This window comes from Vitis vinifera, chromosome 12 (genome assembly GCF_030704535.1).
Source record: "Vitis vinifera cultivar Pinot Noir 40024 chromosome 12, ASM3070453v1".
NCBI classification, from domain to species: Eukaryota; Viridiplantae; Streptophyta; class Magnoliopsida; order Vitales; family Vitaceae; genus Vitis; species Vitis vinifera.
Window position 1 is genome coordinate 24,380,442 of NC_081816.1, and position 25,607 is coordinate 24,406,048.

At 34.0% G+C, this 25,607-nt stretch overlaps 3 protein-coding genes across 3 annotated transcripts; 2 read left to right on the forward strand and 1 right to left on the reverse strand.

Moving 5' to 3' along the window:
• Positions 1 to 2,793: 2,793 nt before the first annotated feature.
• Positions 2,794 to 8,986, reverse strand: LOC100243669 (methionine S-methyltransferase). The gene is made up of 3 exons (XM_002272332.3): positions 7,489 to 8,986; positions 3,372 to 3,686; positions 2,794 to 3,186 (listed from the first exon to the last, which is right to left on the reverse strand). The coding sequence occupies exons 2-3, from the start codon at positions 3,663 to 3,665 to the stop codon at positions 3,022 to 3,024; spliced, it is 459 nt and encodes a 152-aa protein (XP_002272368.1). The 5' UTR covers positions 3,666 to 3,686; positions 7,489 to 8,986; the 3' UTR covers positions 2,794 to 3,021.
• Positions 8,987 to 16,690: 7,704 nt separating this feature from the next.
• Positions 16,691 to 22,435, forward strand: LOC100245372 (cinnamoyl-CoA reductase 1). Its single transcript, XM_002269346.5, has 3 exons — positions 16,691 to 17,543; positions 18,875 to 19,224; positions 22,064 to 22,435. Exons 1-3 carry the CDS (start codon positions 17,055 to 17,057, stop codon positions 22,224 to 22,226), a joined length of 1,002 nt encoding a protein of 333 aa, XP_002269382.1. The 5' UTR covers positions 16,691 to 17,054; the 3' UTR covers positions 22,227 to 22,435.
• Positions 22,436 to 22,453: 18 nt separating this feature from the next.
• Positions 22,454 to 25,012, forward strand: LOC100265982 (uncharacterized). The gene is made up of 5 exons (XM_002272438.5): positions 22,454 to 23,250; positions 23,553 to 23,808; positions 24,185 to 24,343; positions 24,428 to 24,574; positions 24,699 to 25,012. The coding sequence occupies exons 1-5, from the start codon at positions 23,207 to 23,209 to the stop codon at positions 24,816 to 24,818; spliced, it is 726 nt and encodes a 241-aa protein (XP_002272474.1). The 5' UTR covers positions 22,454 to 23,206; the 3' UTR covers positions 24,819 to 25,012.
• The last annotated feature ends 595 nt before the right edge of the window (positions 25,013 to 25,607 follow it).

A 25,607-nucleotide genomic window follows, 5' to 3' on the forward strand; every position in this document is an offset into this window, starting at 1 on the left:
AAGATCAAGAAGGCCAAGCAGCAATTGAAAACTGAAAAGAAAATTGCCTATAAGGCCATAAAGTTATTTTCGAAGGCAGAAGCAATGTTGGAAGCTGCAAAAAGTGAATTTCAGAAGGCGAAGGATGAATCAAATGGAATCATTACAAATATACAAGGATACGACATTGATTTAGATCCCAAGTTAAACGGAGCAATAATTGTAAGAATTTCATATATCTTTTAGTTAAGAATCTTCTGAAGCTCAAGTATTTATGTAATTTTTTCCTCTTTTCAAGCAATTTGTGTTCAATGTCTTCTTTTGTTGATAGGGAAGCTAAGGTTTGTTCTTGGTGTGTAATCTCAGAAATAAGAATGGCAAAAGATTATGTCGTCATCGTAGTCGTTTTTTGTTTCTGTTCATGGATTCGTTTTCTGCTTCTATTCATGGATTCACCTACGTGATTGAATTGAAATCGATTTATGTTCCCATTTGAAACATCTTCTTTTGTTGATGGATTTCAATTTGCATTCTATAACTTCTTCTGTTGATAGAGAAGTTATTGTTTTGTTCTTGGGATGCCATGCTTATTATTTCTCTTGCTGCATTTAATGCATTCTGTTAATTTCTTGGTGCCTTTCGTTTGTAAACCTAGCCTTCAACGTTGGGTTTTACAATATAAAATGAAAAAAAAAAATCAAATACAATTATAATTAATTAACAACTTATACATTTTTAAATTATTTGATCTTACAAAAATTAAAATAAGTGAAATAACTTTAAAATAACATATAAAAACAATTTATTAACTTAAATCTATTCTTATTTTCCTTTTACTTTTTTTTTCTTTTATCTTTCATCTTTATTTTCCTTTTGTGACATTTTTCATCACATTTTCCTGAAACCAAACATGGTCTAAAGAATTTCTATATAGTGGATTGGCAGCTAGAAGGAGGGCTATTCAAATGGCCCAAATTTTAGGGAGATTCTTCAATACTACATTTTCCCAATAATGTCATACTGGGAAAAGCATTTTTTTATTTGGATATCAGGCAGTGTATGCTGCGTTGGAGATACAATCATTTTTCCAGTCCCTGGATATTTGGTGTCTATGTAGGTGAAAAGTTTTGGTAGATTTGAGAACATGTGTGATGGTTTCTAGTCAGTGGGACTGGGAAAGTCCTTAGTTCTAAGATTCCCTTTATGTACTTGCCAAGAAGCTTAAAGCATTAAAAGAAAGGAATAAGAGATATTTAGAAGATACAGAGCTCCTGAATCTCAAATTGGTGCAGACTATGTCAAGCATGGTCTTTCTTCTAAGGGTGGCAAAGAGTATTTCAATCCCTTTCTTTGATTTTGTTGATGATCTTGGTTGTAATTGAGTAGTAAGTTCGGGTGGTTGTTGGCTGGCCTTCAGTTGGTTTCATGGTTTCTATGGGTTAAATCATAGGAAGGAGATGACAGATGGAAATCCTTCAATGGATACAATCATATAAATGCATACCTGCTTCTAGCGCTTAGCTCTGCGGCATAAAATTCTTTTCTGTTCTGCAATGGCATCCAGTAGGCCCCCTACTTTCCACTCTCGCCTAGCAACTTCTTTATAGTGTATTTAACGGTACTGTGAGTTTTGCTTAATCTTTAACCCAAACATCTGCATGTGAACCCTCCGGTAAGCATCTTAGACGGTTTAGAAGGGGAATACAGTCTCGCCAAACTGCCTTCCAAATCCCAGCCACCACAACCCTCAATGTCATATTCCAACTATTGCCCCAAATTTAGCACAGATAGATAGCATGTTTTCATCTCCCCATTGCTGTATACCAAGCCAGTAGGTTTGATTGTTGGGCCAGAAATGCACAACCATGGGTTATTCAAACGCTCAAATACCCCAGTAAAAATCTTCTCAGACAGCTTAAACCCAAATTCAGAGTGGGTAGGGATATTCACAATGTTTGCTTTCAAAAATTTAGCAGAAGATTCCCATTTTAGCCAGCTGGGAAGCACAAGGTTCCACCTTCTTGGATGCAGCAAAGAACCAGCTTATTGAAAAGGGCTAGTGAGCAGTCTGCATACATAAATTCTGTCCCACTACTTGTTGGGAACCCATAGTTGCTCGTAATAAATTGTCTGATGCTGGTGGTGATATCAGTTTCTGACTCAACCATGTTCTGTCTTGAAAAAATCTCAAAGATGAAAGCCTTGACTGAAGATGGTAATGGCAATAAGCTTTTATCTTACATCCATGTGGATCACTGAGGAGTTTTCTGTCTCAGTAATTGACAACTCTGCATTATCAAGAACAGAAAGGGCAGAACTAGCGAAGCTGATCATTTCAGCAGGTTTTTCATTTTCACATACCCTCTGAAGATCATTAGTAAAAATCAATTCAGTTAGAAAAGCTGTCCTCATAAACAAAGAAAAAGCAGGTTTATGGAGAATTTCAAGGGACTGCTCAAAAACTTGTGATGTAAAAACATCATACTGAACTTTTGGCACTTTGAAATTTTTATTTAACAGATAACAACTCAATAAAAGTTTCAGATTGTCTTTTTCCCCCTTGTGGTGGCGAACCTTGTATGTGTTTTTAAAAGTTTTCTATTTTCAAGACCCTAAAGGTAGGCATCAAAAGATCAGATATATCCAAGATTGCATGGTCCAGATCATGACATGTAACAATAGAAGTCTTTTCAGGTTTCATGCTGCATATCATAACCCAAACACAGGATGATCATGAACAAATGTTGACCTGATTCTTTCCCAGTAATATAAAATATTTAGACATTCTTCACCAGAAATGGAAAACAGATATAGGATGCTGAAAATTACTAGAGAAAGAGATACTTTTGTTGCCTTCTCTAATGCCTTTGACAGGGAACTGGCTTTCTTTCTTGGTCATGATATTGACCACAAGGCACATTGTCAAATGAAGGGTTAATTTATCAAATGTGTAAAGTTTCTAAAACAATCAGATATTCAAATGCATATTAAATGAAAAGAACTTCAAAAATAAAAGAAAGAACAAGCCTCTGCAGGTGGATGTCAATCAGCAAGCTGAAAGGCCAGAATCTCGCGGAAAAGGCAACCATAATAATACTGACTAATTAGTGCAGTATTCCCTTCCAGTAATTCCACGGTTTTGGACAATGCCTTAAAGATGGCTTCCTCTTCTGAAACAACAAAAGCTACTTCTAGATCTGTATAAACCTGGAAAGAGTATAAAGCTATCAATAATAAGAAAAAGGAAAAAAATACAACAAACTAAGGTATCAACTTATAAGACAATCTTGGGATCAATTTGTGACTCCTTGTTTGATTAAATGAAAAGAAAAATAGCCACTACTTCTAACATTCTGACTCAGTACATTTATAATATCAAAACAAATAAGTACCTGATTTTTTACTAGGCCACATATAACTGCTGCATGGGAGGGCAGAGGAGTTCCTGAAAGATATTTTAGGACTCCGTTGGAAACTGGAATACAGGATAGCTCAAAGTGGTCAGATATGTCTAAGAAAAGGCAAGATCCAATTTTTCCAGTAATATTTGAAAGGTGCTCAAAAGCTGAGGTAGTAACAGCCTCAAAATGAGCAATCCCTGTAACCACCACCACCTGTGGCTTCAACTTTTTGATGAGCTCTATCATTAAATCTGACTGGCGTGGGGCTTCAATCACTGAGTACATCCCCTGAAGGATTATCTGTTTCTGCACTCAACGATAAAGAAATATTTGTGATCATTGTTTGCATAGGTAGCATAGACAGTTGGCAACTTATAAACAAGCATTGAGGCGATTTCTATTAAACTACCATTTGCTTCAGAAGTTTAAGTTAGTAGGGAATGGACCGATACTGTATCTCAAGCAACCACTCTAGCTCGTTACAGATCCAATCAACAGGTGAAGAGGCAGACAACCAATAATAAACAAATAAATGGGGGACAAAATAGATCAAGAGGGTTTGTGTCTCCCTTGGCTGATTTTGGCCTTTGGTGCCTTGCACACATTGTGTATACTTTTTGTTAGGCACTGTTAATTCAATTGATCTTAACCTATCAAAAAATAGATAGAGAAGGTTCAACTTGAAGCTCCTAGAACTTGACTCTATACCATATTGAACTACAGTATGCTCCAAAAGCTTAGGCTGTTAGGGAATCATCCAACAATGCATATCAAACTAATATCCTCCTTAGTATGCCACCTCATTGTGCACATGGACAGGCACGTTATGGGTCACGACAACAATTGGCCAAATAAACAGACTGAGAAGGCTCAACTCAAGATCTTTAGAAACTTCACTCTAGTACCATGTTGAGTGTTACGACCGCCTCGACCACGGCTTCCAGCACGTTTGCCACGAGGAGCTATGGTGATTCTTTGTTGTAACAAACCTGATCAAGAGAATAAATATGGTTTTAATTCTAGGAAAAACCAGACTTCCCAATAGCAAATTGCTATATAATATTCTGATTGTCCCCCATTGATATGCCGTGAAGCTCTATAAATAGCTTTACAAAGTTAAACAACTCCAACATCCCTAAACCACTCATCACCTAGATAAGGATAAACACTATTCCTAACCAAACTCTTAATACTTCAATCTGATAACAATTCAGATTGCTATTATTATCCTAAAACAAATAAAAATAAGATAATTAAATAAAAAATGAGATAATCCTAACACAATCCTACTCAGCAACTCCTTTGCCTCATGAATACAGCAACTCCTCTTGCTAGTGGACATAACATTTCCTACCCCTTTAAATTCGACCCTTGTCCTCAAGGGTGATATCAGGAAAACGAAGCCTCATGAATACAGCAACTCCTCTTGCTAGTGGACATAACATTTTCTTCGATATCTCCAATTCCGTCACCGCTATCCTCCTCTGGCCAGCATCCTTCAATCAAAAAAAGCTTCTTACACCGATGCCCAGGGGCAAACTTTTCGTCACAATTGAAGCAAAGGCCCTTATCTCTACGTTCTTTCATCTCCGTTGGTGACAATCTTCGAATGGCGGGAGTAGATGAAAGTGGGCGACTGGTGACTTGAGTTCGTTGATACAGTCTTTTTTGGCTCAAGGTTGAAACTGGATCGCTTATCATATTTAACCTCATAGAGCCGAGCCAAACCTACTGCTGCAGACAACGTTGGTGGTTTCATGGCTTGAACATCTATCCTCACATCTTCCTTCAGACCACCAATGAAACAAGCAACCTGTTGAGACTGATTTAACTTCCCCACTCGGCTGAGGAGTTTCTCGAATTGGCTTTGATACTCCCGTACTGAACCAACCTGTTTGAGTCTTGTAAGATCTCCAAAAAAATCATCAAATTCCGTTGGCCCATACCTCGAATTCAGCCCTTCCTTGAGCGTGAACCATGTAACTTCCCCTTCTTCCTTCAGTATTTGATACCACAATTGTGCCTCGCCTTCTAGATGATACGTCGCTAGCGGAACCTTCTCTTCCTCGGCAATTTTCTGAAATTCGAAGAATTGCTCTACTCGACAAATCCAACTCGTTGGATCTTCACTGCCATTGAAGCGAGGAAAATCAAGTTTAGCGACCCTTGGAATTACCGCACCATAAGACTCAGTGGAGTCTCGAGGGCCTCTATAATTGAATCACCGAGACCCCCCACCATCGTGTGAACTCTCTCCTCGTTCCAAACTTTGGTTGCCCGATATTTGATCTAATCGGGTATTCATTGACGTTATCGCTTGCATCAGTGTTTCTTGTAACTCCCAGAACTTCCTATCTTGCCCTGCTGCTATAGAGCCTATCTCTGTCTCCAAACGATCAATGCGTGATTCATCCATGACCTGCTCTGATACCAAGTTGAAGTTGTTATGACCGCCTCGACCACGGCTTCCAGCACATTTGCCACGAGGAGCTATGGTGATTCTTTGTTGTAACAAACCTGATCAAGAGAATAAATATGGTTTTAATTCTAGGAAAAACCAGACCTCCCAATAGCAAATTGCTATATAATATTCTGATTGTCCCCCATTGATATGCCGTGAAGCTCTATAAATAGCTTTACAAAGTTAAACAACTCCTACATCCCTAAACCACTCATCACCTAGATAAGGATAAACACTATTCCTAACCAAACTCTTAATACTTCAATCTGATAACAATTCAGATTACTATTATTATCCTAAAACAAATAAAAATAAGATAATTAAATAAAAAATGAGATAATCCTAACACAATCCTACTCAGCAACTCCTTTGCCTCATGAATACAGCAACTCCTCTTGCTAGTGGACATAACATTGAGCTACTTGTCACCTCAAAAATTTAAGTTGCTGGGAATGAGCCAAATAATATATTAAACAAACAGTTTTAATTCTCCATGGACATTGCATGGTCCACTAGTTTTCTTTAGCATTTAAAGGCACAAATTCTTCCTCTATTAATTAAGGGTTATTTGACTAAAAGGGATGAAAACTCCCAATTTGTAAATCTAACCCTCCATCCTTTTTTAAGCCTCTTTTTGATAAAAATGCCCTCACCTATTTTCTTGTAAAAATAACCTTATATTTTAAAACCTATATGTAAATAATCAAAATGTTGAAGGGCAATTATGTTAAAAATGGATTACTTTTCAAGTTAAAACATGGTAGAGGTTAGGTTTACAAATTTGGGGATTATTTCATCCCTTTTAACCAATTAATTAGGGAACAAGAAAAGGCATCTTAAAGAATGTATCTTGAAGAAAGTCAAAGCCATTACCAAAATAATCATCCTATAAAGAATGTTAAATGAACAAATCCCAATTATTAAAACACATATTAAAAAACATATGAAGACAACATGTGAATGGAATTGTTAAAAGACAAGAAAAGTACAAACTTACATGATTAATGGTTACTAATTAGTTCATTTCCTTAAATATTGTTTTGGTAATGAGGGAAGGACAAAAAATACAAACTATAAATGCAATAAAAATGAAAGACAATTCACTGTACATCAAGAAAATATGAGACAGGGTTTTTAATTGACCCACACAAAACAAATTTTCATGTTTATTCATAAATTTAATGCCTTGGACATGATTTCAGAAGTAGAAGATGAAGAAGATGATCATGATGACCATATGTTGATAGTTTTTAAACAAATGCATCCAGTCATATATAACTAACCAAGGACATCAAATGCCAGGAGCTGACCAATTGAGATCCGGGAATCACATGTGAAGATTAGACCATCTAGAGGGATATTTGAAAACCACACAAGATATATTCCTCTTCTCACTCTTCTAAACCCGAGACATCTTGTTGCCTAACTAATTTTTATTCATACAAATGACTCATCAGTTTACCATAGAAATTTAGGGAATCTTACCATTAACAAAAAAATTCCACCTCTAGAGAAGATGAACTGCATAGCAAGATACATATATGTGCATGTGCAATAAATTTAGTACCAAAAAAAAAAATTAAAATCATGGTGAAGCTTGGACATATAAAAATACAAAGTATAAGAGCATTGCAAATTATGCCATACCTCAATTTTCAAGGATGTTAACCACTGTCTTGGAAGATGTCAAGTCAGATGTTCATCAACAATTGCAAGACGGGGTGAGAATAATTGAAGAGCATTCTCAATTGGTACAGCCTTTGAAGGAAATATGACAACATTCTTGCGCATGAATTGAGAAAAACAAGTCAGAAATGCAACTTGCTCTACACAATATAAAAAAAAAAAATCAATACTAACAGATAAAGAAGATTTTTAGAACTCCCTAAATAATGAAATTGTACGTTTAAAGTGGACCATTCTACAAACTAGGGCAGCCTATCCCTGCTCTTCTACATTTTAAAATATGTTCTAAGTTATAAATGTGGAACTGATACATATCAGAACTCCAATACAAAATTCTTAAGCCATCTAATTTTTCAGAATTGAAATTCTGAACACTTACAATAAACAAGCAGTTAAACAAGCACTTGCAGGATCTGCCCAACTGATGCAAAACTAAATGAGTTTGTTTCTTAGCATAGCTTCTCTAGCATTCACAATTCAGTACACATCAAGCACATTCATAAGATTCCACAGTAATAATGCAATGAAAAAGTGATACCAATTTTACATGAGCAAAGAGTATCAACATGCACATCAAAATATCACTAGATTACATCTCAGACTATGCACTATAAGCTGTATTTCTCAGACCATACATACACTAACCACACACATATAACCTGTTAAGACATAGAACAAATGGATATTATATTCAACTTTCAATTCCAAGTTTTACTCACATAAGACAGAAAACTGAACCAAATATCATATAGCAGAATTAAGTGAGAATATATTGGACAAAGCTAGAGCAAATGGACATAGATATTATTGTTTCATAGAGGTCTACTACACCAAGTATAAATGGTTCAATCACTTAGGTTTGTTGAATAGCTGAGATCAAGGATGAACCAAAAACTGACAGAGGAACCAAGTACCAAAAAAATAAAATCAAAATTTGTTAGAAAACAAACACAATCAAATTTAAGGCATCTGATTCGTTGAAGCAATGGTTACTAGAGAAGGATCTCTGTTAACATTTTTTTTTAATAGGTAAAAACAAAAGCATATATAAAAGAAAGCGGGCCCAAAAGGCATCCCAAAGCATTCAAGAATTATACGACAAACGTATAAAGGCATAACCAAAAGCAAAGAGGGGAGATGAAAGACAACACCCACCCTCACCTAGAGCCCAACCTTTGACAACACGAGCAATTATAGAAAGCATAGGATATTTGTGTTGATGTGATTTCCACCATATTAAAATATCAAAATCTTCTTGATCTTCAAATGAAATTATATCAGTATTAAGATATTTATCTAAATCAGATGTATTATTTGGAGAACTATTTGTTGTCTTTTTTCGACTTTTCAACATTTCTAGAGCTCCTTTATAAAAAGATGAGGAGTTTGTAGATGTAGGTGGTAATTTAATAGTATTAATATCATTACCATATTTTTCTTTATAATAGTTATATAAATTATATAATAATGAATTTATTTCATTTTTAATTTCTTCAATTTTTATTTGGTTATTAAAATAAATAATTGTTAACCATTCATCCAAAGCTTCAAATTTCAATCTAGAGTCCACAATTAAAGCAATATAAAAAAGTAAAGGTATTTCTCCCCAATATTTTCTAAATTTTTCTATCATTGCAAATATTGTATCATTAAATATTTCAAAACTTAAATATTTTTTAAGTACAATAAAAATATTAGTTATTTGCATAATAACTCGATTTGAAGTTGGATAATATACACCACAAAAAATGTTTGTTGAAGTATCAAAAATTTCAAAAAAATCTCTTAAAAGATCCGCAATATGCCAATCATAATCATTTAATGCATAAATACCTGCTTCACAATCATTGTTAATTAATTGTATTTCATATAATTCGACTACTTTTCTATATTTTGTAATATTTTGTAAAAGTTTATATGTGGAATTCCATCTAATGGCCATATCCAAATTTATATTTTTTCTTTTCATATTTAACATTTTACAACAATAAAAAAATAATTCATGTTTTGCTTGAGAACTATTAATACTATATGCAATGCCTCTAATTTTTTCCAATGTACTATCAACATTTTTTAATCCATCCTTTACAATTAAATTTAAAATATGTGCACAACAACGCACGTGAAATATTTTAGCATGATCTTCTTTTACTTGCCAATATCGTTTTAGTCTATGTATTGTTGCATCATTATTAGTAGCATTATCTAATATTATTGTCAATATTTTATCACGAATGCCTAAATCGACAATTTCATCATTTATTAAAGATGCTATATTTTTACCACTATGTGGAGCATTTATTAATTTAAATGAAATTATTTTTTTATTTAATTTTCATTCATTATCAATGTAGTGAGCAGTTATACATAAAAAACCAGTGTGAGTTAAAGATGTCCAAATATCAGATGTTAAACAAATATTTCTTTCAAAATTTGCAAAAAAAAATTTTAAAATTTCTTTTTGTGTATAATTTTTTTTCATAATATCTCTTTTAACTGTATTTCCAGACCAACCTTTAAATTGAGAATTAATACCTCGTTGAATTGTTCCTGCAAAATCATGAGTTTCCATCATGTTGAAAGGTTGTTCTGCTCTTATTATATAATCAATCATTTCTTCACGACAATTAGATTCATCATAAGAAAATGTTTTTAAATTTCCACTTTCATTTTTACCTAATTGCATATAATTTCTAATATCTACATTATTTTTAGTTTTACAATTTTCATTATGTCTTTTTAAATGACTTGTGCCTACATTTGAGCCACCAGTAAGAAATTTATTACAAATTTTACATTTTGCTTTTATTTCTTTTTTATTATTTTCTAAAATTATTTCTATTCTATCACAAAAATTCCATATATTTGAAGTAAATTTTTTGTTTGATGATATTTCATCACATGGACTAGATGAAGAAGCACTTGTCATATTATAATTATTGATAAAATATTATGCCAAAAATAATAAAGTAATAAATATAAAAAAAAATGTGACAAAAAAATAAAGTAGTAGGGGTGAAGTATGTTACTCAATTAGAGAACCGATGTAGAAATTCCTAGCAAATTTGAACTCTTGGAGCCACCAATGCTTGTTTTGCACCACCAACAATATTGTATAATTTGAGGGAAAAATAAAAGAATTTGAAATATTGTAGAATGTGAGAGAAATAGAGAGAGAAATAGAGAGAATTTGATGAAAAAATGAAAAGGAAGAAAATGTATTTATAGGAAGGTTAAAAAAAAAAAAAAAAATTCAAAATAATTGGCCATGTGACCGTTGGAGGCTTAGCTCCAACGGTCACATGGGCTGGAGCTAGGCTCCAACGGTCACATGACCGTTGGAGCCTTTAATTTTTTTTTAAAAAATAATATACTTTATTTATATATATATATAACTAACTCAATTAATAAACATAAAAAAAATGTAATTTAGTTGGTTAGAAGCTTAAAGTTTAAACATGAGAGGAGGGGTTCGAATCCCCCCATTCCCTTGGCTTTTTTGAAAGCCATTTTGGCTTAATTCAAAAAGCTCGCCGGCCCGGCCCGTCCGCCAGCCCGCGGGCTCACAGGCCGGGCCGCTGGTCTAGCATTTTAGCATGGCCCCGCCTGGCCCGGCCCGTTGACCAGTCAACGAGCCCATAGGCCCGGCCCGAGCTGGGCCACGGGCCTCCTATTTACGGCCCGGCCCGGCCTGGCTCGCCCGTTGGAGACCCCTGGTTAAAAAGGATAAAATAATCCTACATAAATTTAAACCCTTTCATGTTTTTATACGAAGAATAATCAATTTTTTTACAAAAATATCCTTTAATTACATAAATCCCAATTAGTTGAAAGAAATGATTAATTTTTACGAGAAAAGAATAAAGGCATTTTTATCGAAATATGATAAAAAATAATAGAGGTTAAATTGTTATATTTGAAAATTATTTTTTAATCCTAATAACCAAAAATGGGGATTTTGATTTTTTTTTTTTAACTTGTTATATTTGAAAATTATTTTTAAATTTATGATAATTTATCAAATGTCAAATTTAAAATTTTAATTCAATTACTAAAATGTAAAATTGTCTTTAAAAGATAATTTTAAAATTAAAAATTTATACTCAAACTATTTTTTTTTTTCAAAAGATAGTTTCAATGTTTTCGTTACATTATTTCAAATCATTTTTAATTGACATTTTTACAGATTATTGCAAATTTAAAATTATTATTTTAATTATTATAAATGTCAACTTAATTTTATACCTACCATTTTTTTCATAAATATTTATTTTAAAAGAATAGTACAAATATATATATAAAATCCTTAATAATCACCACTAGGTATACCTTGTATTACTTTCTTTGAATATTAAAAATAAATTTTCAGAACTAAAATGAATTTTGTTGTTTTTTTCCCTTTTACTTTTTCATATTTAAATAAAAATAAAATATTAAAAAAATAATTTAATACTTAACATTATTAAATACTTTAAATTCTATTTAAAATTAAATAAAAAAGCACCCCCTCATATTTTTAGATGGTTATACAGTAAATGAAAGAAATATCTAAAAAGTGCGATTGTTCAGAAAATATTTATGTAAATATGACAAATTTGGCTTACACAACACACAATTTTTTTGCAAGAAAAATATAGATTGTTGAACGAAGATATTAATAATGTGATGAAGAAATAAAATACTAAAATGAACTAAAAACAATGAGATTAAGATTAAGGTACAAAATAATAAAATTGAACTTATACAAAATAATAAAATTTAAATATACATATTGTATGACTTAATTAATCACATTTTGCAGTGTATATTAATTCGATGTTATATTGGGACCCTTTGATAAAAGATCTCACAATAAATACGACCTTTTAGATTTTAATTACGTGTCAAATTTTGTCATTACTTGAATGTCAATTTTGTAATCTAATTATAAACCATTATCCAAAAAGTAGAAAAATGACAAAATCCCCCTTCACATGTAAAGAAACGAAATCTTCTCCTAAATGTAAGGGGATGTACCGATTCATTTTCAAAAAGACCTAGCGAAAATGGTTAAGTATAATAAAAAAGTTAGAAAGAGGAAGTAAAGGAAGTAAAAGGGGAAAGAGAAAAAAATTAAGATAAAAAAAGTAGGTTATTGGTAAGAAATGTACATAGTTAATTTGATTGCATGCTAGTATTTGTAATCCTTCATCACTGATCTCAATCAAGTGAGTTATTTAGTTTTTGTTTTGAAAAATATTTTAGAGGTTTTAACATGACATACACTTGATTATGTAAATTAAAACTATTATACTTAACTGTGTTAAGTATAATATGACGTAAGACTATTGGGTTGTCATGATTCACTAAGTTATTATGTTTTATGAATTTTCAACCTTTAGAAGATATTGATTATGTGCTAGAATCAATATGAGGCTTTGACTTTCAGGTGAGATAATAAAATAGATATTCTCTATGAATTGAGTCACTAATGATGGAGGTTGGTTGTAACAAATATTTACAACAAAAACACAATGATATCTCATGAAATTGAAATAGCGTATCCTTTTGGGTGATCGTAAGAATATGTAATCATGAAATTTTTTGTCACAGTAACTCCTTCAATGGAATTTAATATATGTTTTTTATGAGTTAAAATATATCAGTTGATCACATAATAAGAGGACTTACAACTTAAGGATTAGAGATGTAATCTTAATGGGTTGATAACACTATCCTATTAGATTGCGGACATGACCTACTTTCTACTACGTGTAGACTCACCATGAATAGGTATTTGTAATCTCAAGATTACTTCTCTGATTCTTGAATTTTAAATCCTCCTATTATGTAATTAACTGACATACACTAGTTCATAAAGAGCATATGTCAAAATCCAATTAAGGAATTATTATGACTATAATTTTCCTAATCACATGTCCTCAGGATCATTTAAGAGGACATATTATCTCAAACCCATGAGATATCATGGTGCCTCTATCTAGAATATTTGTTGGCATCCACCTTAATCTATAGTGATCTAATTTGTAAGGAATATATAACCACTTTAGAGTCATCCATAAGTTAAAGCTATCAATGATCTTAACACTAGTTCAATATTTTCTTAAGGTTGAGAGTCTATGCAATATGGTAGTTTGGTGAATCATGACTATTCGATAACTAATGTTATGATTCATCATAACTCATATCAAATATGTAACCATACACACTAGTTCACTCATCATGGGAAAACTATCTTGATGACTAAGACAAGTCAATCTTCTAATTAAGAGATAGTGCACTATAGTCCTTGATGGATGACCCAAATCCATGAATCAACTATGAAGTACTCATTCTCTTGCGAGGAAAACATGACTTGGATCTTGTGTGCAAGTTCCAATGCACCTAAGTAATTTGCAATACAAGTGATAAAGGAATGAATGCTCAAATAATAATTAATGCAAATAAGAATAGAAAAAGAGAATCAAAATCCTAATAAATAAATTTATTAATGAAACTAAAGTCTATTACATTATATCATACTTTCAAAGACTTTATCTTAACAATTATGCCCTTGTAAGAGTGGATGTCCTTAAATGACAACAATCTTTGACCATAATGAGAGCAATTGTTGGTGTGATAAGGGCTTAGTTAAGGCATCGACAAGCTAATCTTGTGTTGAAACATAAGAGATGTGGAGGTTATTATTAGAGACTTTGCCACATACAAAATAAAAACCAATCCTAATATGCTTCATGCGAGAACAGAAAACAAGATTGACACATTGATAAATTGTCCCCATATTATCACAATATATTGTAGATTGTTATGATAAGTTCTGTGAGTAAAGATTGAATCTAAGAAAGTTTAGTAGCAATAGAGGCAACTATGTGATACTCTCCATTAGTAAATGAATGAGCAACAAAGCATTGCTTGTTAGAAACCTATGAAATCAGATTGTGTTTAAGGAATACGATTTATGCAATGGTTAATGTCTAATCGTCCTTATTCCCACCCTAATTAGCATCACAAAAAGCTTAGAGAAGAGTGGTGAATTCTTGCATAAAAAGAGGCCATGTGAGATAGTACCTTTCAAGTAACAAAGAGTTATTTAGCATAACCTAATGGGCAATAGTGGTTTGAGGCATGAGTTAGAAGAGTTTGTTCATTGCAAAAAAAAAAAAAAATCTAGACGTGTAACAAATAGATATTGTAAGCTGCCAACAACACACTTGTATTCAGTAGCATCAATAAGGTGAGCAATATCATCAAGAGTAAAATTGGGTTGGTAGAAAGAGGGGTTTGTACCTCCTTAGCATTGGACATATTGGTATGATAAAGAACATCCTAAATGTACTTGCTTTAGGTGAGTAGCATCTAGATTTTGACACCCAAGAAATAATGTACCTAAGATCTTTAATGGGAAACCTTGTGGATGACTATTTAATAAAAAATGTCATAAAAGATAAATGGTAACCGGCAAAAATAAGATCCTCCACATAGACAAGTAGATGAATAATGACTCCATCATGAGCACAGATAAATAAGAATGTGCCAAATCAAGCATTGGAAAAATCAATAGATAAAATAAAAGTTTCTAGTTCATTATATTGAACATGAGAATGTTGTTTAAGCCTATATAAAGCCTATTGTAATTTGCATATATGATTAGGGAATTTTGGATATATAAAACCAAGTGGTTGAGTCATGTAAACATCATTTGAAAGGTGACCGTGAAGAAATGTATTGTTCTCATCAAGTTATTGGATTAACCAATTATGTGAGAAGGAAATAAAGGGAACAAGATGAATAGTGGTAGGCTAGATAATTGGATTTAAAGTTTGGGTATAGTCAAGATGGGGCCATTGGTGAAAGCCTTTAGCCACAAGACGAGCTTTTTATCAAGAAATAGAGTCACTAGGATTTTTCTTGACATGAACAACCCACTTACGACCAATGAGATTTTGTTGTGAATTGGAAGGAACAAGTTGTCAAATTCTATGCTAGATAAGAGCATCGAACTCATTAGACATTGCCTATCTCTATTCATCAATATTCAATTTTTGTGAAATACAAGTAGGTTTGATAAGAGAATTGGGTGAAACATAGATCGGGCTGGCGTTGATGAGTGGGACTTAGAAGAAGGGGAACTAAAAGGATCTCAAGAAGTTATAATCAATGGGAGGTGAACATGGGTGATATGTAGATGACAAAAGGAGATGAATTAATTTAAGAAGGTTGAGATGAAAATAAGGAAAGGTATGAGAAAGAATGAAGGTGCTTGGGTGACAATATTAGAACATCTTGTGGTGTTGATCTTGGTCGGTTTTGTTCAACCAGAGAATAAAGACAAATATATTTGAGAAAGTCTACATGTTAGAGATACATAAATCAAGACATAAGCTAAGAAAAACGCATGATTTGGACCTTGGCTTTGTACCCAATCTCCTATATTTATAACTTCATGCAAGAATTTAAATTTCATGATTCATTTTGGATGGTCCAGATCTAAACTTAATAAGGAAAAATTGAAAAAAAAAGAAGGGAGAATTATGTTTTGGGGGTAGATGGACCCCCAAATTAACAAAAGGTTCATGTAACTCTTTAAATTGAATTCAAGACCCAATGAAAGTATGGAAATTGAGTTGAAGGATATCATCCTTCAATATTTCCAAAAATGCCCTTTGTTGATTTTGAGAAAAAAAATTAATATTTTTGAAAAATACTTTTATTTAATTTAATATTTTTTATTTAATTTAATATTTTTAAAAATACTTTTATGTAATTTAATATTTTTTAAAATACTTTTATTTAATTTAATATTTTTTAAAAATAAATTTATTTAATTTAATATTTTTAAAAAATAAATTTATTTAATTTAATATTTTTTAAAAATATTTAATTTAATATTTTTTTTAAATACTTTAATTTAATTTAATATTTTTGAAAAAAAATTATTTAATTTAAGATTTTTGAAAACTACTTTTATTTAATTTAGTATTTTTGAAAAAAAAAATTATTGAAAAAAAATTATTTAACTTAATTTTATAAAATATTTTATATGTGTTCTTAAAGGGTATATTTGTCCGTTACTATTTCATATTGAAGAGTTATATGGATTTTTTGTTAATTTGGGGGTCCATCTACCCCAAAAATAATTCTCCCTCCCAAAAAGAAGAGAGAAAAAGATGGAAATATTATTATGATATTTGGTAGAAGTATTTGCCTTTATTTCTGATATCTGTTATTCTTATTTTACATAATGGGAAGAAGCAGAATTATAGCCAGAAATCATCCTATATTTTTGAAGTAAATATTTAATTTATTTTTTAACATAATCATTACCAAATAAAATCATTCAATTTGTAGGTTACGTAATCAATTGAAGAAGCAGATTAGCAAAGAGATAAGCACAAATCCATCTTAATCTTTTTATCACAATCCAATATCCAAAACCCATTACTTTAAATGATCAAGTCTGTGAGAAATTGAAATATAGAATTACAGGGCAGTGGGTTGTTAAAGAAGAAGAGGAAATCAGAGCAGAGATGGCTGAATTGGAAGCGGATAAGAAGAAGGAAGCTGTGTGTGTGACAGGAGCCAATGGCTTCATTGGGTCTTGGTTGGTTCGGACCCTGGTGGAGCATGGCTACACCACCATCCACGCCTCCATCTTCCCCGGCTCCGACGCCTCGCACCTCTTCTCTCTCCCGGGCGCCGCCGCCGCCGATATCGTCGTGTACGAGGCTGACCTCCTCGACGCCGAAGCGGTGGCCAGGGCGGTGGAGGGCTGCACCGGGGTGTTCCACGTGGCGTCCCCCTGCAGTCTCGAGGACCCTAAGGATCCTGAGAAGGAGCTGCTAATGCCGGCGGTGGAAGGGACAAAGAATGTTCTGGAAGCTGCTAGAAGGTTCCAGGTGAGGCGCGTGGTGCTCACCTCATCCATTTCGGCCTTGGTCCCCAACCCCTCTTGGCCCCCCAACATTCCCTTCAACGAGACCTCCTGGACTGACCTCCATTACTGCAAATCTCGCCAGGTCTTCTCTTTTTCCTCTCTTCTACGCTGAATAATCTTACAGAAAATTGTTTTTCTTAATTTTTTGCCTGAAATTACTAAACAAGTGTTAATCATGAGGCTTATAAAGGTTGAAGAGGCCAATCTCATAAAATTGAATGAATGCGTGAAGGGATAAAACTAAAGGCAATTCAGTAGCATCGATGTGGTCCTGAGCCCAGCTGTTTGGTTTTTGCAACCAAACCTAAATCCAAATGGAAACTATTAGGTTATGTTTTGTTCTGGAAAATTTGAGGGAAAATCAGGAAAAGAAAAAGGAAGTAAAATAAAAAATAGATTTAAGTTAATAAAATTTTAAACTAGTTTCATTTAATTGTATTTTCTATGTTTAAATTAAACAAGAGAGAAATTTTTCTTAGTATTATTTTTTTTTCCTTTGTACTTTCCGTGAACCAAATATGATGTAAGAAAAAGTTGGATTGATGCTAAGTAACACATCTACTAATGTGGATGTTTTTTGTTTCAATTTATTGGTCGTGCAATTGGTTGGTATAATATAACTGGTTATATGATTCAGATTCATTCACAATGCACATCATGCACATAACACATATGTGATACCTCTTGTCAAATGTGACTTTGCTACCATTTTAAACAATCAATTATCTTAAAAGCTTAAGTTTGTAGGATTTGGATTCACAATGCACATCATGCACTCCAGAATCCTCTTTCATGTGCATATGTACTGACCCATACCTGCACATAAAGAGACACATAACACATGACCTCTTGCTAAATGGGACTTTGATACCATTTTAAACAATCAATTATCCAAGCTTAAGTTTGTAGGATTTGGGCTGACCACATATATCATGTACTCTAACAATAGCTACATTTTCTCATCTGTTTGTTAGGTGTCTTGTAGCTGAGAACATGGTATGTTTCATTTTGTTTTTGATTAAACCCAAGATTTGTATCAGTCTAGACATAGAAGGAGAGAAAGGAAGAAGATATCTAGACTTAATGTTAGTGTCTAATTATCACAATAATGTCTTTGGGTCCATGTGCTATACCTGTAAATCAATGGTGGGTATTCCCCATTTTGGTTAGCAGTCTGCTCAATGGTTGTATTTTGATGAATCCACAAATTGGTGCATGATCCTTTTTTCCCCAATGATTAAGGGGAAGAAAATAGACAAAGAATGAACCAATTGGGTCTTCCTCTGATATAGAAGTTATATGCCTGTACTGTTTAACCACTTTGAAATCAAAGTTAAACATTGGTTTTTTTATCACAGCTATGATATATTAAGGTCCGTCTTTTGCTCCTTTCTGAATTTATGAATGTGGCAGAAATGGTATCCAGTGTCGAAGACACTAGCAGAAAAAGCAGCATGGGAATTTGCAGGGAAACATGGAATAGATGTAGTGGCTATCCATCCAGCCACATGTCTCGGCGAACTGTTACAACCAAGATTGAATGCGAGCTGTGCTGTATTGCAGCAGCTGCTCGAAGGATCAACAGAAACTCAGGAATATCACTGGCTGGGGGCTGTGCATGTTAAAGATGTAGCGAAGGCACAAGTATTGCTATTTGAGACTCCTGCTGCTTCTGGTAGATATCTCTGCACCGATGGTATCTATCAGTTTGCCGATTTTGCTGAGAGAGTCTCCAAACTCTTCCCAGAGTTTCCAGTTCACAGGTCTGTTCCCTGACATTATTTTACTTCTGTAAAATATTGTCTATGTTACTAGTCGTCTCTCTCATGCAATAATTTATCAGTCCATCTTCTACTTGACAATTTATATGACAAGGAATTCTGTAGCTGATATAGGACAACCTTAAGATGGTTGTCTATAATTAAATGGGTGGGATAGGGCTTAGATATTTTAGGATTTAAGGAAGGGAACGATGACTTAAAATATAGGAAAAGGAAAAGATAAAGATGAAAAGGTAGGAAACTGTAGAGTCTCACAATTGCCTTTTAGGAATCTCACCTAGAAGAAAAGTAATGAGGTGGTATAATTGAAAATTGCAAGATATGCGAAAAACTTAGTATTAGGACCTTCATTCTTTTTTCTAAAACTCCTACATCTTCCAAATAATAGAATTATAAAGAACATATAAACTTTCTTTCAGAATTAGAAACCTAAAACTTAAAAGAAACTTCTTGCGATAAGAATTTCTAATAAAGAAAAGGGCCTGTGTACATAGGCGAATGGAAAATTAAGGGCCTAGGGAAGAAAAGGAAAGCAGCGTGGAGATTAGCGCCTATTTGTCTCTTTTCGTGCATTTGGGGAGAGCGAAACCGAAGAACGTTCCAAGAGGAAGAAATGTCAGATACGAGTCTAAGGAACCTCTTTTTTCGGTCTCTTCTAGAGTGGTCTAAACCTTTTCTGGACTTGGACTATCTCTCCTTTCTGATTTTTTTGGGTGATGGGGTTGAAGTTTAGCTGTTTCTTTTTTAGTCTGTTTGTTGTTTTTGTGGCCTTGGGTTTGACTTTCTTTGTATACTGCCTGTGTACATAGGGAGCGCCCCTTTTTAGGCGTGTTTTAATCATTTTTCTTCTCTTTGTCTATCAAAAAAAAAAAAAAGAATTTCTAATAAAGAAGCTTTTCTGGTTCTAAAAAGGACTCAGATTATTTCCATTTTTCTTCCTTTTTTCAAATAGATCTTGGAGATTTATCCCCATCAGCAGCTTTGTTACTCATCTAAAGGGAAAGAAAAATATCAAATGTAATGGTTGGAGCAGCATTGGATTTAACCATTAACTTCAAGCTCTGATTCATGACACATATCTCTGTTTAATGTACTAGTCCTTTTCTTCAGATTATACCAGAATTCCTTTTCTGTTAGATTATAACTGTTGATACAAGCCTATAAGGATGAGGAAAATCATAGACAACCTCACACATCCACATGTGTGTTTATTGTGGTTGGGTTAGAGAGGTTACTACAACGTTGCCTACTTCATGAAGCGAAAAGCATGGTCCCTTGTAATTGTGGCTGCATTCAAGTGCAGTGCTACTCCTTGTCCACAAACTGCACTTGCTATGAAGTTAATCTCCTGTGCACTTATAATTTGATTGCACCTTGCCCTCTCTATAATAATAATTATAGAAGTTTTTGATGGAAAATGAAGAGAATACAAAAGAAACATAGTACGCCTTTATGCTAAAGTTGAGGTAGGGGATGATTGTTCAGCATGTTGTGGATAATCTGTTACCCGCACTGAAATTGGATGAACCCGATGAGTGTATTAAATGTGCTCCATGTGGTGCACATGTGGACAAAATATTAATTGTATATCTTCAATTATTAGAAACTCTTTAGTGTTCATTGTTCATCATGTTATCTCAGCCTCTCAATGGGTTCTTATTTGTGGTGGCTCCACCCACGAGACAGGGTCTTCTACCATTGCAGTTTTGGTTCTTCAGCAGTAGTGTACCTAAGGATGCAAGTTTTCTTGTCCTTCTGTAGGACCTCTTTCTACTTTGTCCAAGAAGGAACTCCTCTTATTGCTCAAACATGCCCATTTTTGTTGAGTGCCACCTTTCTTTAACCTGGTCCCATTAAACTCCACTACATGTCCTTATATCTATTGGTCATTTTAATTTGTACATGTAGTGTGCCTTTTGCTTTGGTAGCTCTCTATTTGGCTGTGTTGAAGCTTTACAATCCCGATGCTTCTCTGGATTCCTCTTGAAGTTTCTTAGCTATGATGAAGGTTTGTATAGAATATGTTGATATCGACTTTTCAGAACTAAAGATGTAATGCTCTTTTTATGATCTAGAAATGGGAAAAAGGAAAACAATTCTGGTAGTTCATTTATTACGTCCCCCTTAGTCATTGGATTAGTTAAGGTATCCATAGGGCTTTGGTGCAGAGATAATTATATAGTCACCTGACCCTTGGAAATTAGGTAGCCTTGTAACTGATTTTCTCTGTTGCCACTTTAATCTTATTAAATGAATTGTTAAATCTTTAGTCAAATATTATTATTGATCAGTTCTCTCTTTACACCTGCTTGCAGTTAACAGTAGTTGTGAAAAATGTGAGATCAAAAGTGGCCTGCATTTAGTCAAAAAAAAGGAAAGGAAAAAAAAGGGGTAGGATACAAAGAAAGAAAGATGGAAATAAAGTGTTGGGCATTAATATAAATAGTTGCCTTTCATCTGCTTCCCAAGGGCCTCCCTCAGAGGCCACCAGAATACAGTCATCTTTTAATTACTTATCATTCTATGGCTATGTGCATTGTCCTTGTGATCTTCAATCTTTTCAAGGACTGTTTGCTTTTAAGGATAATACTACCTTGACCTACCATGTCATGGATTTTTTTTTTCTTTTTTTTGATGTGTAAATGAGAGCAAGGTCAGCTGGCAACAAATGTTATAAGGAAACAGGACAACCTGGATTTTTTGTTTTAATGAACCAAAAGAAATAAAAATGCATCTACAAAAATAACCTTCATTAATTTGATGTGCTTTCAAATAATACTTTCTTCCTCTTTGTTTGATTAAGTTTCTTATCTGATTTCAGATTTATTGGAGAAACCCAACCAGGCATGATGGCTTGCAAAGATGCGGCAAAAAGATTGATAGATCTGGGACTAGTCTTTACACCAGTTGAAGATGCTGTTAAGGATGCGGTGGAGAGCTTGAAAGCAAAAGGCTTCCTGGAGCAGGGAAAGAAGCAATCTTAGATCCTTTTAGAGTTGGAACTTCTTTTTCTTTTTAAATTGGTTAGTAATAATGATGAAGAAAATAAAATGTCTTTTTTCTTTTGTTATCATTACTGTCATTATTTTCTTTGGTACAAAAGTAACTTTAAAACTAGAATTTGAATGTAAATATTTATGGTAAGAGTTTTAATATTCTATCATATTATCACGATATGAAACATTCAGGGTTCTTTCTTGTTTTAGTTGATGAACAAATTATGAGGAACCTACTACATCTTGTGTCATTTACCACACCGACCCTGCAGCCAAATGGGAATCGACAGAATGAGTTGAAAACTCGAGCTACGATCACAGGGCAGAATATTACCATCTTGAAATATCAGACCTTTTATATATCGAGATCAGGTAATGGTAATAGGTGATGAGCTAGTGCTTCACTAATTTTACTATACATGGCCAACAAGAAAGGGACTGGGTTTGTCCATCCTGATGTTTGGTATGGAGACTTAGCCTTTGCCCTGGCATGTGATTGGGGACCTATCAGTGTTTGAATAGTGTCTTTGTCACCCATAACCAGGCAAAACTTTGGTAACATGTAGGTGACTTTAAACCTCTACTAGTCTGGCTTTTGTTTTAGTCTTTTGCTCATCTCTCTCCCTCTCTCTAGATAAAAGAAAGATTCTTTCCTTGTAAAAGAGCATCAAGGCTAAGGGTGGGGAAGATGATGCACATGGAGTGTTGGTGGCTTTTAAGAGAGAGAGAGAGATACGAAGCGTTGGTGGGGAGAGAGAGACGTGCAATTCTAATTATGGAGGTTCTTCTGGCATTGCATGTGCATCAATGATATAGGCCCACTTCATATTATTCTACACCACTTCTCCTCCTTCCCCTTAAACCAATCTTAAACTTGTACCCTCTCTCTCTCTCTCTCTCAATCTTGTATATATATTTCTCTATCTTCCTGATTTTCTCAATGTGGAACGAAGACTTGGGAGCAGTGGATGTACCTTGAGATGAGCAGTCCGGCACCTTGCACCCGATCCTGGTAAATACTGACCTTTTCATCCCCTTTGTACTGTTTCATCATTCTATTATTTTATCATCAGAATTGTTTCTGGATTATAACTCTCTTGGTTTTCAAAGACGCTAACTTTTTACCCTCATACTATTTCATTCATCGTTATTCAACTCTCAGAATTGTGTTTTCCATTTGAATTTTCTGTTTGGTTTCCAAGGGTTCATTTGCAGGGATCAGCCTAACTTTTTGGTCGCTCTTTAGACTATTACATTCGTTATTGTATTCTCAGAATCGGGTTTTCATTGTTTCCATCCTTTTGGTTTCTGAAGGTCCATCAGTGAGGACTCCCTGAGAAGGTATGTGTACTTTGCCAGTGAGAGCTGTATACAGGAGCTATTATCTGCCTCAGACACAACCCGGGTTGGGAACAGCAGTGATGGGTGGAAAGTCCTCACGCTCGACAATGGAGTGGAGATATCAAAACGGAGGTCTGGATCGCTTCACACCTTTCGCAGCCGCTGGCTGCTTAGATCAGTCTCACCTGAACAATTCATCACCGTGGCCAATGCCATTGATGCTGCAAAGGTGAATCCCATGTTTCTCCCAACTGTGAAGATGATCAGCATAATCAGACTTGCTAAGCCAGAACCACACAAATATTCTAACAGGGAGATTTTGACCATCTTAACTATATATAGAACTGCAGTGGTTGGATTCCGGTTCAAAAAATTGAAAAGAAAACTTTTGTCTCTATAAGCATTGTCCATTACTCCTTTCCTTTAGGTGATTGTCTTCTTTGCAAGTGACAAAATATGCCTGTATTTTGGCTATTATATACAAGAAACTTGGCAAATTCGTAGTCTAGGATAGTACTCTGATTCGATTAACAATACAGCATCGAACTGCTCTATGTCGTATCTATGTGCTAACTTTGTCATTGGCTTTTATATTATTGTACTAGCAATGGGACTCTGATCTTGTAGAAGCCAAGTACATCAAGGATCTCGAAGACAACCTCAGCATCATCCGCCTCAGGTTTGGAGAGAGCTCTAAGCCCCTCTTTAGGAACAGGGAGTTCATTGTCTATGAGCGGCGTGAAACCATGGATGATGGAACCCTGGTAACAAGTCTTTATCATATGAGTATCTATTCTACCAACCCTCATTATTCACACTGCTAGAGAAACTGAGCTGTGGGTTTGCAGGTGGTAGCGGTAGCTTCACTGCCAAAAGAGATAGCTGCTGGATTGCATCCAAAGCAAAATAATGCAATCAGAGCATTGCTGCTGCAGTCAGGCTGGGTTGTGGAGAAGCTTGAGGATGACTCTTGCATGGTCACATATGTTATCCAGGTAACCAAACTGCTCAGCAAATTATGTACCAAACAGGAACTCAGATTCGCCTATTTTCTTGGATAACTTTGAATACAAAATTGACTTGAATCAACCCTGTTTTTGTTTTCTTACAAAAATCCAGTTAGATCCTGCTGGATGGCTGCCCAAGTGCTTTGTGAATCGACTCAACACCAAACTGGTTATGATCATTGAGAACCTTAGGAAGCAAGTGCAAGCTTGTCCTATTAATGGTGATGTATGATGATGACATTGTGTATACCTTGGGGAGAGAAAAGTGAGATATTTACTAGCCATAACATGGATTATTGTAACCAAGCAATCAATACTTGGGATTTGCTTATGTCGAACCTGTTCTTGACTTTTTAGTTAACTAGAACATTATGATTCAAGCAAGTCCAGAGTCATGAAAAGATAATATAAGTCGGTTTATTATTATTGGTGGTTTTTTTAAAGAACTGGTCAGAAGTAGCCAGAGAGGCCTTGGAGGATTTCCCAGATCATATCCCACACCAAACACCATAAATTGTGTGGTTGTGATTATGTTTGGGTAAAAATGGCTTTTGGATGAGATGGGTAAAACTTTGATTTTAACATAGGCTATCGCAGTTAGGTCATGGGTTTGACTCACGTGTGCCTCATCGTTAGGGGATGAAAGGGATTATTAGGCTTTCCGAAGGATCATGGTTCAAGAAATGAACCCCGAAATGGCTTTCATTGTCGTAGCCTCGTAGGTGTGCAATAACATGGAATTAAAAATTAGATCCTATTATAGTTAAAAGTCAAAATGCTTTTATCTAAAGTATTTTTGTTAGTAACATTTTTAAGAAAATCCTATAATGACTAGACCTTAATGGTATTTTTGGTATCCAACTACATAACAAAAAAAATATGTATTGAAAGTGATATTTTAAGAATTAGTTTAATATTATGGTTGATAGTGATTTTAGGAAGTGTTTTTAATATTTTTAACATTGGAAAATTTTTATTTTTCAAGTATTAAAGATGTTAAAAACACTTTCTAAAATCATTA